We start from the raw sequence: 16,903 nt of genomic DNA on the forward strand, positions 1-16,903 counted from the left end.
TGTAGTGAAATTCATTCTATTTACAAGATATGACATTATGGGATTGTTTTATTTTTTGGCTCACTGACATGATGTAGAAATTTCACTGGCTTTATCTTTTGGAGACAGTTAACTGGCTTAATTAAAGAAATAACATGTTATGTTCTTCCATACCTGTTTACTTACTCATTAAATAATATAAGCAACATGACATTTTGTGAACTTGTCAGTTGAGAAATATTCTTAATTTAATTTCTGAAGAAAAATCATTAATTTTTTCTTGCTATTTTATTTTCACTGAAGTTAAAGAAGCTCTGGTGCCTTAAATGAGAGTATTCATTTTGGATGGCTGACGCACATGATTTGTCAAGCTTCCAGAATCCTTTTAATGTGTTGTCCTTGGGTTAGTGTTATAATTGGATGGATAACAGATGTGACCGGAGGCAACAGGCAGCTATGTTTTAAAAAGACAATTTTGGGTTTTGAGTTTTCACTCTTTGAGGGAACTTTGATGAAAGGAATGACATGAATTTCAAGAGATCCTTAAAGACAAAAACTAGTTTTATCCTGAAGGTATGGCTTGCGCATAATGCATATTTAGTTATAGTTAGGTTATTTAACTTATTGGGAAAATCACTGGTGTGTTTTTAACAGCCATTAGAACCACCCAAAGCATATTCCTGCTGTGAAGGTTTACAACTATTAGCAGTGATGCATGACTGTTGTTTTTAAGGGTTATTAGCCACTAAATTCAAAATACATTAGTGTAAATCAAAGTTAAAACACATTCCAAGATTGAATAACACAACATCTCCTTTTAGTTATCCATTTAATTTGAATGAGAAACTTTTCCTTGTAATGCTTTGCTTCCAATGGGATGCTCAGCTGACAGCCAGCTAGATTTGTCAAATTTTCAGAGACTTCTTCTTAAAGCAATTTGCAAAGCATGTCATTTAAAGGGTCACTGCAATTTGGTGTTGATTAAAATAAATAAGGGTCTACTGCTCACTGACTAAAAAAATAATTTGGAATAAAGATGGCCCCTTCATTTAGGATTAATGGGAAATTGATTAGCAATTCAAACCACTTTAAAGATTTTCATTAAAAAGAATTCACAGTAACAAAAACTTAACAAAACAGCTTTGTCACCATGTTTCATTGTTGTATAAGTGAATACAACTGTGTACTGCTCAATTGTTACCATTTTGTTTTGCTAACCTAATGGTGTCTGTATCTGCTGCATGAGTAACTTGTCCCTCTCACGGGTTGAACGACGCTCATCTCTCTTCTATAGCTATTATTCACCATGGTATATACTCCTCTTTACTACTGGTGCCTTGACACTGAATGTGCGCCATCCTGTCTCAGGAGGCCTTGTACACAGCAGCCACTGTGTTTTCCAACCAATGAATAGACTGTAGAGTCCTTTGTATGAGGGTGTTGTTGCTAGTCTAGCCAGTGCTGTGGATCCTTCCAGTGACAGCCTCTTTTTGAAGATAACAGTGTGTTCCAGCTCAAGCAGAGTGGGGGCAGCTTTAAAATAGACCTGTAATCATAGACCCAGATGGAGAAAAGTGTTAGACGTGCCCTCAGACAACAGCTCTAATAACAAACTGCAAAACAACCTGTAAGGCGAACTGTTTGGATATTTACCTTGCAGGATAGTGTTCTTGCTAAGATAGCTCTTTTCTACCCAAGAGAGGCATAAAGTGATAATCTGAAATCATTACATATACCAGACTAACCTTGCAGGTAGTTGTTGCATCAAAAGAAGTAAACAGCATATGTTGTCATAGGAAGTTTCCTATGACTCATTTCACCATTGTAGTGGATTCACAAAGAGTGAAACAAATTCAATCATACAGTACAACAGTTCAGTTTGGCCACGAGCATTTCTTACTGCCTTAATGATAAATAAATGACTGAATTCCTGGTAACTGTGATCTAAAATCAAATCAAAAATTGCATGTGAACAGCATTAGTTTGCTGTCCCTGTATGATCCTGGTCTGGTACCAGTCCCCTGCTTCTCAGGTGTCATGCAAATGAAATTGCCATGGCAACTATGTCTACTTAATGTCAGAGCATAGAGGCAATTGACTGCTGACTGAAGGGCTCTGTTTTGTTAAACAGATATTTAGCCCACCTGGTTGAGATAGAGGCTGTGAAAAATCTTTTGAAGTAGCACATTGAATGATTAAAAACAGACCCATGATATCGTGGGAGTACATTTGTGCTAGAACTCCATACTGGCGTCTTGTTAATTAGTTGCTTCACTCCTGCTTATTGGGCAAGTCTTGGAACAACCAGTCAAACCAAGGGCAACACAGTGCCTCCCTGCCTTGCAGTCATACATTTCCTTCCATATCTGATGTGAACTTTTGTTATTCTGTGGTTTTGGATTTTCATATCTCTTCTTGGATGGCTAAACATGTTGATAGTTATCATAGTTCTGGCTTGTGGGTGGATATTTTTGATGAACATCAGTGTTGACACAAGGATTAAGTTGTATTATGTAAGGGAAAGGAAGTTATTAATGCTATGCCCATGTGGGTGGTCTTTCTCCGTAGTCTGTTAGCTTTCATGGTGTCGTTATCAAGCTCAAATATTTCTACATGCATTTCATAGTTGTTCCATACTTTTTATGAGGTTGGTTGTACTGGATGGTGATTGTTTTCACCATACTTAGTTCAACATTTCCACTGTAATCTTGGATGAATTCATAATCGACAACCTGCACACTTCTCACATGATTATTGATGTCATTGCTGGTTTTGCTTAGACTCTTCCTGGTGTTCACATTTCCCACAACTATGATAATATTTCCACGAGGGAAAGCTGATCCTGAGAACGTTTCCTCTGTGATGTCCGCAGCCTGTGAATGGTACAGTATGAGTTTTCCTTCAGTCTGCAGCACTTGTGCATAGCCAAGCACAACAAGGGACTGATCCACTGGAGGAAATGAGTGCGTGTCACCATCAGAGCATGAGAAAGGAGCAGGACAGGAACCCCAGCATGGCCTTCCTCTGACAGCCAGCCCACATGGAAACAATAGCTTTGGCAGCCTCTCAGTTGTTATGGTCTTTCCTAGTTTCTGGATTTATCATGTAGCCAAGTGTTCTTTGCTCATTCCCATAAAGTTTATTACACTTGAACTTTTTTTTTTTCAGGGTGTGAAGTGAGGGAATGTGTCATATATTGCAGTTTCATTTTCCATCCACTCCAGTTCAGGTGCAAGAGTTCAAGCTCAGTGAACTTTGAATGACTGTAATTCTTTGTTTCACTGTGACTTAACATGATATTAACTTGAGGTTTCATTTTTAGTAGAGGGGCTTGGGTAAGTCTTGTGTTTCATGCCAATTGTCCAGTATTATAATCCTTGAGTCAGTATGATTTTTTTTTTTTTTTTTTTTAAAGCGAACTCACCACAAAGCCTTTCATATGACAGGGAATATGCTAATATTGGAATGTGTCAGTTAAAGCCTCTCAGGCTCGAATGTCGTACTCATTTATGATCATGACCTTTCTGTTATGTTGTACAATACGCTGTCGGCATAAAAATCTACAACCATAGAGCCATGACACGGGTGGTTGCTACAGAATATTAAACTGCTTGCCTCTTAAGTCCTCAACTCTTACAATTTAGGACTGTTGGTTGAACAAAACAAGGATTTTAAAGACATTACCTTGGGTTCTGACAACTATTTTGTGACATTTTATGGACAAAGTCATTAATTTATTTATTTATTTTTTTTAAATGATAATGAATATAGTCATTAGTTACATCCCAATATAGGACGTTTCTGTCATAAGATGAAGGGGAATGCTGTTTTTTGGTTGAATTCAGACTGCTCTTGTGCCTTCCATGCCTCAAACTACCAGTCCTCCACTTAGATAAAGCAATACAATCACATTTCTACTTAATCAGTTTGGGGAAAATAGTGGTTCTGTGCTATAGTTTATCATTGTCACATTTGAAGCTCAGAGACAAATTATTCTTCCTTCAAATTGGATGACCTTAGTTTCCAGACTTCTGAGCTTCAACACACTGGTTCATTACACCCAGCTGTCATCCTCTTTATGACATTTTCTGGTTTGCTAGAGCTTCTATTAGCCCACTGTGTGATCCAAGACAGATCTGATCACTAACTTCATCTGTTGGTCATGGTTGTGGCCGTCTGTTTGAATAAAAACAAATTCACAAAGGAAAAAGATTAGGAAGGAAAGGCTGCCTGTCTGCCTGTATATGTGTCTGCCTCTGTTTCACCTTGTGACCATAGGCCAGCACCTCAAGTATTAACTGCAGCTGTCTAAATAGATACACTAAGCAGATCCAAACAGCCCTCCTCTCAGGGGAGCTTGCTAACTGAATGTATCACCTAATGTAACATTTGGCCCTACCCATATTTTAAAGATTATACTCAGAGAGTGCGGCAGAGCTTTGACAAAGCAAGACTGAACAAAAGGTAAAATGGAACATAGCCAGCAGGTCAGTAGTGGTTTTTGGAGAGATTAAAAAATTGAGTTGAGAGCAGCAACAGAGAAAGTGACCTGAACACTTCCCTCTCTCTGAGATGACACAATGGCAAATGTGGGAGAGCGGAAGCTAAGGTTAACTGACAGGGTTATTAAAAAAAAAACAAGCATGTTCCTCATGAGGACAAAGGGTTTCAGGATCCAGCCACACATATCCAGCAGCCAAGAGACATGATAGTACTGTGAGCCTCAATGATCTGTAAACATATGGTGATGTTATCTCTGTATGGGAAGAGTCAAACATTGATATCTATGGGAAAATAAATATATGTAATGCTGGGATAAGACAAAATGATGTCATTTGATAGGAAGGGAAAAGTTAAAGGATAGCTTCACAATTCTAGGTTCAAAAGTATGTCTTAAAGTACAGTAATGTGCCCAAATAAAACTCTCAAGGCTTCAGTTAGTTATTCATAAATGATACTAATCTTTCAAATGATATGTCAAGCAACAGACTGACATGTTTGTTTTTCAGGATTATAGAGCTCTTATGAGTCTTTTTTGTTGTATAAGTAATCACGGTTGTTTCTGCACCATCAGAAGACTCTGAAATACCTAATCCTTTTAATGAAAAAACAATGTATTGCTACAGTTATATTTTCTAATTATGTTATCATGATTACTTTTTTCCTCTTGAGAGTTGTGTAAAAGGAAATAACTTCATGCTTGAATGTGGTTTAGGTTGTTACCCGCAGCAGTGCAACAGAAACATTTGTCAGGAGAAATGAGTTGTGTTCAGCACCGTGTGGAAAGATTAGATTTTGTTGTTGGAACACAGCAGAAATGGCACAGTATGTACAATATGTAAGAATTGAACAGAATTTGGCAGAATACTATTTAATGAATGTTTTCAGGATTAATCTCCTCATTGGAAAATGATGTCATAGTCTGCAGATTTTGATCTCAAAAGTGAAATGTCCATTGTCCTTTTGTTAATGATGCCTCGAGAAGGATGCTGTGACTTTTATTTGGCTGCAATATTCATCATCTTATGACCTGAACTGTCCATACAGTACGTCTTCTACGATCAAAACTAGCTGTATTAGAAATATACGGGCTGCAGTTTACAAGACAACACTATTTTGCAAAACATCCATCTTCTGGTCTGTGGAAAACATTCAGAGAAATACAAAACCTTAATAAAAAACCATTTTACAGGTGAAATCACCAAGTGCACCGCTTGTTAATGACAGGACTAACAGAAAAAGAGGTATGATTCTGAATGTGTCCGAACAATCGGGCAAGGAGACTGAACATTTTCTTTATTCATTTACTTTAACACGCACACACACAATTTAATTTTTGATGTTTGTGTCACCTTCTTGGGTTCGTCCTTTACACGCTCTAAATTATTTCTTGCCTGACATAGTGTAATAACTTTTTGACTGGACCACAGGGGCCAGTCCTATAAGTGTCTGTCAGTGACTGAGTGAGTGAATTGTAGTTGATAATAAGTGTGGTTGTTTTCTGTTTCCACAGTGACAAACAAGAAACCATCGCATGTATCCATCACAAAAGTGAAGCAATTTGAAGGATCTTCTACCTTTATAAAAAGGTCACAGTGGACAATTGACCAGCTACGACAGGTCAATGGCATTGACCCTAATAAAGTATGTTATATTCAACCCTCTTCAACCATTCTTATTTATTTAGTTAATATTGCTTTTTTACAGTTAGCAAGAGTATTTCTGACAAAAATCTCCCTCTCCCTCTCATTCTTTCCAAGGACTGTCCAGAGTTTGACCTGACGTTCGAGAATGCTTTTGACCAGTGGGTTGCTGGTTCAGCAGGAGAGAAGTGCACCTTTGTCCAAATTCTTCACCACACCTGTCAGCGCTACAGCTCTGCCAGTAAACCAGAGTTCGTCAACTGTCCGTCTAAACTCCTGGGGGGTAAGAAAAAAAACACACACATTGCTAACTGTCCTTTTGTCTCTATTCAGAACACAGTAGCTCGGCACCGCCAGACTCGCTGCTGTCATACTGTGCTGTAAGCCTGTCTGAATCTGATTATGTATGATGACAACTAACACCTGGTGTGTATGAAAATGCATGTTTATTCCTCGCAGACAACATCTGTTGAGTGCTCTGCTGAAGTGAGGTCAATGAGGATGTCCAACATAATGCATCACTTGTGACTCAAAGCATCTGACAGATCAACTGGTTTTACAGCACATAATATACTCAATAGAACACTAATTAATCATCCTCACTAATTAATGTGATGTTGACACATTTCAAGGTTGGGGCTCATTATCTTCAGTTGCTTGCCACCCTTTAAATAACATAAACCTCTCAGTATGTAACAGTCCCTTAATCATTGTTTGACACTAGTTATAAAAATTGGGGTTGTGGAAAAATACTTCAATTCCCCCCTTAAAATAACCTTATTATCATGCCCAACTAATAAGTCAACACAAGCTGATGAACCAAGTCATAGCCCTACCAAATCCCAAAGGTTTGTAAAATGTAAATGTTAAACCACATAATTGGTCATTTCCTGGCAGCAAGTTCTATCTTTGTTACCCAAGAGGAGTTGGAGGACTCTAGTGCAGGTTGATGGTTTCCTTTTCAGTCAAATCCAGTTAGGGGATGCAGCATCCTGCACACTTAAATCAGATATTGATCTGTTTACCCACACGCCTCATCTCTGAGCTCCATTCAACCTGTTGTATTATTCATGTAATTATTAATGGAAACACATCCCCAATCCGCCTCCTGCAGAGTGATCATCTGCCCCACATATGCAGAGATCAATTCCTGGAAATTGCTGCATTTGAAAACAAAAGAATCATTTAGTTTCCTGTATTTTGTTCAACTGTTGGGCTACGAAAAAGATGAGCAAGTCACCAAATGAATAATCACAGGCTAGAGTCTCTTTTGTCTTTTGAAAGCTGTCCTCATGATAGAAAAACAGTTTTTGGTGAAGCTACAACAAAGGAAAGTACTATAGATACCAGACATTACAGAGGGGTAAAAATACACTAAATACCTGTACTGTATAAACACTTAAGTTAATTCTATTGGATTTCCTTCATTCGTCTTTTCTTACTGTACTTGTGTGGGAATTATCTCTGTTTCCATTGATGCTAAATGACTCCCTGAAGGTGCTGCACCCTGGTTTTTTTAGAGTAGGATGGATTATGGAGAGCAAATGTTACATATCAAACACACACCTCCAGTAGATTTGAACATTATAGTTACAGCAGACACAGAGGACATATTGCATTATTTTGTTTAACTGTGCACAATGTAAGAAACTTAGTGGATTATTACAATATGAGTCACATAACAACCCCTTGTTTTAAATACTTGATTAAAGAATTGTACCCACAAAAACTATTTAAAATACTAAAGAACTAGATATTTGATGTTGTAGAACTAGCTACCGGTATTGATCCAGCTATTGACATCATGCTGCAAGTCCAGCTGGCCAACAATCTGAGTGTGCCATGCACACTGTTACAGGAGGAACAGGGAGGATGCCAGCTTGCTGCCAGTTCTGTCTACTCCAGTTTAAGTCTCACACCAGTGCAAAACAAAACTCATGACGCTGCTCAGGTGTGGGACCATAACTGTGGGAGACTCTGTCTGCAGAACCTCTGTCAATCAATACAATAAGCATCATTTTGATATTCTGGATATTTTATTTTAGTTTTCTGGTATTCTGGCAAGTCATAATGGTATGAATAAACAGGGAATTGTTGTAATTAACAAATTAACAAATCTCTGGGGTTGTTGTTACATTTCCCATGTGTGTATGTACTGTAAGATAGTAAGAGCTTTGTTAGTTTGCTTCGGCTTTATTTTGTTATTTTCCTCATGCCAGTTGGATGTTACTACATGTGGTCCTGAGTTAAAAAATGTAAAAGACTAAAGACAATTGGCAGCTTATCCATGCCTGGCACTTAGTTATATTGTTACGATTTAATCATACACTAGGCAGTATAATGCTGAGACTCCTAAAACTGAAAATGCATGATAGACCAATAAAGACACCTGTTAAATTAATTTGAATTAATGGAAGATTTTATATTACATTATGATATAAAACATTTCATTTAAACTATTATTGAAATTAATTCTGTAATGTCTCATATGTGTGTCAATTGTAAGTTGTGTTAATATCTTCTATTTAAAAAGTATTTTCTTGGTCATGTGAACTGATGCTCTGGAGTGTTAGAGCTCTGCTAGAGCTGTATGGGGAGCACAGGCGCATGTTTTTGATCCTTAATGGGGCATGTAATTGGTCTAGAAATAAAAGCAGTTCATTTAGCTTATTATCAGTGCTGACTTGGCCTGCTGCCATCACTTTTATACCCTGCCCTACCCCAATACCCACCTGAGCTTTTCTATCTCACTGGCATGCATTTGTGACTTGAATCTAAAGTAAAGTTTAAGTCCATAAGCTAAGTGAATGCTTTTAAAGCTTCTCCATTAGTCAAAGTCATCAGCCTCAAATTTACAATAGTTGTATAAAACAGTGTTGGAGTGTTGGAGTTATGATTGCTCCAGTCAGGTATAAACAAGCGTGAGCATCTAGATTTCCAAAGGATTTAATGAATATGTCAAACATTTCTGTAACATGAAATGCCCATTTTAACAGTATTCACTATTCATGATGTGACCTTCATTTTAACCAACAGATAAATAATAAAACAATAACCGGTTTCACAGATGCATGAAACTTATAAATTCCTCAACCTTCAGTGATTAATACATGATTTAGTAATCCAAAAACTATAACTCCTCTCGACTAATTTCAAAACTATATCATATTTTGAACATCAAAACTGATAATGACTTTCGTCATTTTCTCATCACAGAAGACCAAGCTGTAGATTCAATCTTTGTTCGTTGCAAAGTCTTTTTGAACAGAAAGAGGAAACAATTGGTTGAACACCTTGGGCATCTACTAAGACAAGGTAAGCCAGTTATATACAAAACTACAGGTATCTGGACTAAATCAATAAGTAACATACCCCAAGAAACGCTGAGTTCCTTATGTGATCTAGTTAAGACATAAAGTAAGCAAATATAAAGTAAACTGGGTCATTCTGCAAAGTTGAATTCCAAAAAAAAGTATAAAATGATCCTGATTTCTGAATTGAGGGCTCTGCTCCTGCCTCTTAGGAACTGTGTTGACCTGAGTTGTCATTTTTCTTTTGTGATATATTGTTATTAAGATTTACACACATAAACTTTTCTTCTGTATGCTCCCAGTGAGCACAAGGTCAAAACTCCCCTGGTATGTGTTGTCAGTGTGGGAAGTACAGACTGAAAGGGATTTTAAGTTTACTTCCAAAGGTTGCATGAGTTGTGTTCACTGCCCTCTCCCCTCACTGTCAGACTGTGTGTGCACAGTCACTGACTAATACTTTACAGAGGTGAATTACATTTTGACATTCAAGTGCAGTAACCTGATGGTGTGCTTCTTTTCTCGTGGTTTCTTTAGTATCTTGTTCTACTGTATACAATTTCAAAAATTAACATTTAAGCTTTGTCAAGACTATATCGATTGAAATCTTGGCTGCTTAATGCACTTCTGGGATGCTGACATGTATCTGCTGATCAAAGCTACTAAGAGAAAACTGTTCATGAATACCTAGTAGCTATTTTTCTGTCAGTGGTCACACGGCTCTGTGGTAAGTTAAGGACAGAATGTTCACTGTTTCTGCCCGTTAGTGTCCTTAGTGTCTTGCTGAAGTCTTTTTGTACCAGCATGACAGCAGCTAAACTGAAAGCCAACCGAGCAAGCAAGGTCAAGGTTTTCCTGTCATGAAAAAATGTCAGGGGCAGAGTTATTTCTTTGCTTTTCGGTGAGTGGTTAACCAGAAAGTTGAAGGAGTCATTCAGGCTACACATCCACCTCACTCCAAATCTAATGTGTCCACAAGACACACAAATATGCGCATTAAAACATTTAATATAGTTCTAGGATGGACTAACAAGATGATTTATATGAACTGCTTAATTATTGTTTATAATAGGATCATTTGTCAGTAGCCTCAGCTAGGGATGTCCCGATATGACTTTTTCACTTCCGATACGATACCGATATTGTAGCCTTGAGTATTGGCCGATACCGATATCAATACGATACGATATAGGCACGAATCATACATATATTTATTCCTTATTTTGTTGTGTGGAATGTTAGAAAAGGCTTGATAAAGTGATGTTACTGTTACTGTTACTGATGTTGTAGTGATATAACAGAAAACAATAGTCAGCAACAGTAGGTATAGGAAAAACTGACCCATTTATTATTAACCAATTGGTTACATAAATTTTAACCTTCAACATAAGAGAATTACCTCAACAAATCCAATAAAAACAAAATGTTATATTTAAAGTGCAAAATAACCACTGGTTACCAACATCATTATACAATTGAATAGAATAAATTAAATTTTAAAGTGCAAACAATTCAAGTTCACTCCAGTTATTTTTTTTACTGTCAGCATATGTTGGAAACAACTGTGGGCAGGGACAAAAACAACAACAACAACACAATATTGTCCACTGTCCAACTGCTCTAAGTTAAGAGTTCACACAGCTCCAGTTTCACTGACTGACTGTGCCCAAAACAATGTAGTAATTACTCTTAGTCTTCACTGAAGAATAGAGTGTAAACACAATAAACATATCACTCTAATAACAAGAGCATAAAACAAATAATTATCAGTCAGTGCTGACTACCCTTACTACTCCTCCTCCTCCTCCACTTTCTGCAGTCCGAGCATAATGTGGAGATTTTTTTTTTCACGCGAAAATCCTCATGTTCTTTTTTGTGGTGTTTTTTCAAATGTGCGATGAGGTTGGTTGTATTGAACCTTTCCGGTTCTGTCCCTCCACGGGACACTTGCGCCTGACAAATGTTGCATTTAGCTGCAACGTCTTTGTCCGAGTTTACAGTAAAATACTTCCACACAGCCGACATCACTACACCTTGCTGCAGGCACACACGTTGTCGTTGTTGTGATCACGTGGGCTCTGCATGCTGGATCAGAGACGCTCTTCTTCCGCGGCCGGCACCAACGTTAATTAAGGGGCATTACCGCTACCTACTGTGTTGGAGTGTGATCAAACCAGAGTCACCTATTATTATAGAAGTGCTGGAGCGGTAAATGGACAGCTTATATCGGAGCGTTTATATCGGAGTTTTTAGATTCAGTCCGATAAAATCCGATATTCACTTTTTTGGCTGATATCGGACTGATTTCCGATATCAATATCGGATCGGGACATCCCTAGCCTCAGCACTGTATCACATATTATACATTTGGTTGGATTGCTAATTAGTTTTTGTGGGTCAAACTGATGGGAGATTGTGGTTCCCGATACAGAGCAAGTCAAAGTCCTAGATGGTGGTGATGGTGAGGATGAGACAGCGCATTGTAGCACCTGAAAGAAAATGACACAACGATAGGCATGTACTATATAGTAAATGTTTGGTACTGTCCATTAAAAGAGAGATATGAATTAATTGTGTATAAGAAATAACCGCTGGAAGAATGTGGAGAAATGTGATTGGATGAAAAGCTATAGAAACATGATATGTGTCAGGAGTGCTGGGGGGAGGTGCTCTTCCTGGTTGAATCTTTGTCATAGTTTCATTATGCTGATGCTGGTAATGTCAAGATTTGCATTAATTAAACTACAGCAGGGTTTCTCTTAAAGCAGGAGCACCATAGCTATTCCTTTAGGCCTCGACCATGTCTGTTACATTAACCAATTATAATAAAAAAATCCTGACTATCTGTCATTCTGCCATGCATAATACATTAGAACTTATATTATTAAATTAAATATCATATTAAATTAAGATTTGATGTATTTTCAATTGTAAACTTTCCTTTCTATTTTTAATGTATAGTTAACCAAACCTGACATGTATATCTATAACAAAGTATTAACGTTTTGTAAATAAGAAGCATATAAAGCATGTTAGATGTTTGAAATGTCATTTTTTATATTTGAATCCTGTTAAATAAGAAATACCATTTCACAGAAGGATAGAACATAGTATAGTAAGTACAAACATTCATGATTGATTAAGCTTGGACTTTATACCATTATGACAAAGTACTGTATTCAAACTTATTTCACCCTTTGACTGTAGAGCTTTATACTTTAATTTCTCAGAAAGAGCTGAGAAATTTTATGTGACAGCAGAAATAGCAGCTGTCACATAAAAAGAAGAAAAATTGACTGTTGAATCCAAAAATATTTTTCCCAGTAAAACTCAAACTGTAAATACTGCTGTAGTTTGGGTTGAACAGTTATTAAAACACTGCAGTTACAATACTATTTACATTTGGCACTGTTTAAGTATTTCTTACACTCTTCCTTATTTACTTTTCTGACTACATTCCTCTGCCATGTTATAAAGTCTTGAATGAATATTATTTTGGTTCAGTTAGAAATTATTTCTAACATCTAAACTCCCATTTCCAATACTGTTTTGTATTCATACACTGTTTACGTTCTGTACAGTTAACTATATATGCTGAATACATTTGATAGTCTTTATTTTTAAAACCCTACACTTATTTTTGTGTTTACTACTGTGTTGACATACTTTTGTAATTAACACCAGAAAGTTCTAATGTAATCATGTTGTGTGCAGAATATTCAGACAAGAAATAATCATAAAGTACGTAGACATGTTTCATTGTAGAGCAGCTCTGAATTATGAATTGTAAGTACATAAATCTGCAGTACTATTACCAGTTATCTAATATCAGAAACAGCGAAAAGAGGAGCCTACTTAAAAATACAGCAATTACTGTGTATGTCATTGTGAAGAGGGGTGGTGACCTAAAAGTTAGAATGGGGAAAGTGAAGAAGCATCACTTGCCCCTCCCTCATTACCACCACTTGAGGTGCCCTTGAGCAAGGCCCTTAACCCCCAGCTGCTCCAGTGGAACCGCTCAGTGGCTGGCAGGTCAGACTGTGGTTGTACTGAGCAGCTTCCAGGCATGAATGTGTAACTGTGTCAATGTAATCAGGACTTCACTGAAAAAGAGAGTATTGCTGTCAGAGAATCTCCCCTGAATGTATAATGGTTCAAAAAGAAGCATCTGCATATGTAGGCAAAGCTATTAGGAATAACTTGTCACTCATAAATCCCTGACAGGAAGCTTTATCTTTGGATGACTAACAACAGCCTAAAACCCCTTGGCAATATCTGGTTATGAAGGAGGTTTTTTCGATGGAACTTGTTGAAGTGCAGATAAGCCTGCGCTTGATAATACTTAAAATCATTTCTTGTAAAACACCCTCTCCCTTCCAACACCCACACATATTGCTCCCCACAGCATTATTCTTGCCCAGTGAGGATATGATCATGTACGCTGCCAGAGTGAAAATATTAAAAGCACTGTTGCGTGTTTTGTTTGCACAATTGTTTTTGTGTTTGTTCTCGAAGTCAACCATCCAATATGTTCAATCCCATATGCTTCGAGGGTAAATGTGACCTGGCTGTCAGCATCTTGTGAAGTGAATTTGACATGTTCCTGTTGATAACCATCAGCTTATTTTCTTAGCGCCGCAGCAGTGCGGCCTGTAATCTACATCTACAGAAATACTGGGAGAGTTCCCCTTCCTTGTTATGTTTGTGCTCATGGTTCCTATTTTCATGGAATATTTTGTTGAAAAAAAAAAAAACAACTTGCGTTTTTGTTCAGTCTCCAACAAAATTCCTCCTGCATTGTTGAGAGAGGTGTGTCATGGATGTACTAGGTTTGACCTCTTACTATGGATCATTCTCTATCAACAATTTGAGTTTGCATAGCCATCACTAAGGGCTTATCAGTGTCAAACAGGTGAAAAATCAACCTCATTAAAATGCAGAACATATTAATACCAGCGAATATCTATGGCAACATAAAAGAAACAATCTTATCCTCACAGTTGAGAGTGATGGCTGATCAGCTCCCAGTTTGAGTTAAGAGACACTAATGTTCAGAGTTTGAATCACAGCACAACATAACATAATCTACTCCTACACATGTTTCATTCAGCTCCCGATGCTGCAGCCCCTTCACAAGCTCTCCAGAATGTCTCCACCCTGCCTTCTCTGTAATTACATTCTCCACTGGGGGAGCCGACGCTGCAGCCTGCCACTGATCTCTGAGAATGGAGAAGAAAGGCACCAGCGAAAGGAAATGGTGTGCAGACAAATAAAGAGACGTGTTTTCTGAGTGTATGGTGCGGAGGGGTTGAGAGGTGGGGATGATGGGAGAATTACTCCCCGGGCTCCCACGGAGGAGGAGAGGATTAAGAGGAATCTGTCTGGAGGTGAAAAGGTCTTATCCTTTCTAGTGAAGTTCTAAAGCCTGAGAGGAAGTGATTCTTTTTCCAGAGAAACGGAGGAGGAATTTGTTTTAGCCCCTGTAAACCAAAATCCTCATTTGCGATGTGTATTCATTAAACACTAACTTAGATTTTCTAATAGCGATATAAATCCTAGTCAAAAAACTAAATACTGCATTGCCATTGTAAATGTTTCAAAAAGGTGGTTATTGTGAATCTTGAATACATAATTTGACTGGACTGAATGAAAAATCTGAACAGTTGTGAAGCTCATTTCATCATTGGTTCGGGTGTGTTTGTCATGTGTAATGCGACCTGAAATCTGTGTTTCATTTACTGTAATCTCTGGGAAATTGACTCTGGGAAGGCTTTGTATTGATGCATATGTTTCCACTTCCTACCATGTGTGTGTAGGTGTCTGTATGAGCATCTATACATTCATCTATGTGTCTGCGGTACGGGTGTGTCTCTAAAGAAATTGCTTTGACTTTAACAAGTGAACTTCTTTTGAAGGAATTCCAGCTGACCCCACTGTCTGTTTTTGGGTTTTGTTATAACCTGCTGCAGTAGAGCTGTCGCAGTTATCTGTCATTCAGCTTACCTGCCTTGATGCCACGGGACATACACTCACTATATTGCAGTTTCCTGTGGGAATAGATACAATCAGGCTTGTCTTGTCTTAATACAGCTGGTACCCTCAGGATTTGCTCTGTCTGTTCTTTCTCTTCAAACTCATTTATTATATATCTGATGATATACTGTACTGTAGGCCTTAGAAAACTGAATATAGTTCATCTTTTCAGTGGGTGGGTGGACTTTTCTTGAGTGCAGCGATATTAAGTGTAGTCTTTTTGTCATATTTTGAACCCTGTGGTTCTGGTCTGTTGTTCTAATTAAGAATAATAATCTGCCAGGGACTTGCTACCACAAACTGGAAGCCCTCTTTTTGGGGAACCAAAGGTAGCAGATATTTTCCCAAACTGGCATAGTGCTTTCACATACATTTACATAAAATGACAGATTATTCCCCACTAGAACAATGCTACTGTATTGCCGACAAAGAGAAAGCAGCAGCAAGATTGCTGTTCCTAGTCTAGTTGTTAGCATAGTGTAGCAGCACTGTCGACATGCAATAGATTAATGGCTTGTCAGAGGAAACATCCGCAGGGCTGCCACAGCTATTCGAAGATGTGCTCTCTGTCTTATATCCACTTTTTGGATCTCCAGGGCTACACTTCCAGCCTAGCACATAGTCTTTCTTTATTACTCTTTAGAAAAGAGGCAAGTAATCATGGAACTGGCACCACAAGTTCAAATTTGAGGAAAAGCAGTGCAGAATGTCACCATAACATATTTAATCTGGTGTTGTATGTGTTGAGGTTACATACTTTCTAGTTTAAAAAAGGTTAATTTCACTTAGACTTTCATTTTTCCTTGCAGAAAATCATCTTTGAAGAAAACTCATTAGTCATCTTCCCAAGTTGTATGTGATTAAAGCCATTTGCCTTTTCGTGTTTTTGTCATCCACCAGTTACACTAATGCTCAGGGTCTGATTAAACTACACTCATTGAATGTCACAAGTTTATTTGTTGCAGCTAATCTCAAATTCTGCTTCTTGAATAAATCACAATTTATTTCCCTCTTGTCTTTTCTCTTCTCTTCTTCATGTTTTACTTCACCTCTCTTTGCTCTGTTGCTCTGTTTGCTTTCCTCACTTTTATCCTTATCTGCAGGTAACAGTATACTACATTCAGCTGCAGACAGTGTGACGAGTGCTGTACAGAAGGCCAGCCAGGCTCTGAATGAGCGTGGGGAGCGATTAGGTCGGGCTGAGGAGAGGACTGCAGACATGATGAACAGTGCTGAACAGTTTGCTGTCACAGCACACAAGGTGAGGCAATATGTTAGCTAGATGCATTACAATCCATAACCTCAGGTGGGATAAATGTGCATATTTTAATACAACATTGAAATTCCCACTTCACATGTTATAGAATGATTTTAAAGTCTTATTAGTTCAGCCAAAATATCATTTTACTTAAACCTGAGGATATTTGTAAGCGTTTCCTC

General features: G+C 37.8%; 1 protein-coding gene across 5 annotated transcripts in view; it reads left to right on the forward strand.

Annotated features, from left to right (window-relative positions):
- The window catches only part of stxbp6 (syntaxin binding protein 6 (amisyn)), a 190,686-nt gene that overhangs the window by 42,540 nt on the left and 131,243 nt on the right, over positions 1-16,903 (forward strand). For 4 of the 5 annotated variants that reach the window (XR_008323096.1, XM_053336031.1, XM_053336030.1 and 1 more), the window contains 3 exons: positions 5,993-6,123; positions 6,240-6,405; positions 16,567-16,724. Coding sequence is in view for 4 of the 5 variants with exons in the window: in XM_053336031.1 (XP_053192006.1) it covers positions 5,993-6,123; positions 6,240-6,405; positions 16,567-16,724 (455 nt within the window). In the remaining variant the exon portion in view is untranslated. Of the gene's footprint in view, positions 1-5,992; positions 6,124-6,239; positions 6,406-9,338; positions 9,438-16,566; positions 16,725-16,903 lie in introns of all 5 variants that reach the window. The other variant, XM_053336033.1, reaches the window with a different exon arrangement.

Source organism: Scomber japonicus, chromosome 16, assembly GCF_027409825.1.
Source record: "Scomber japonicus isolate fScoJap1 chromosome 16, fScoJap1.pri, whole genome shotgun sequence".
In the NCBI taxonomy this organism is placed as follows: Eukaryota; Metazoa; Chordata; class Actinopteri; order Scombriformes; family Scombridae; genus Scomber; species Scomber japonicus.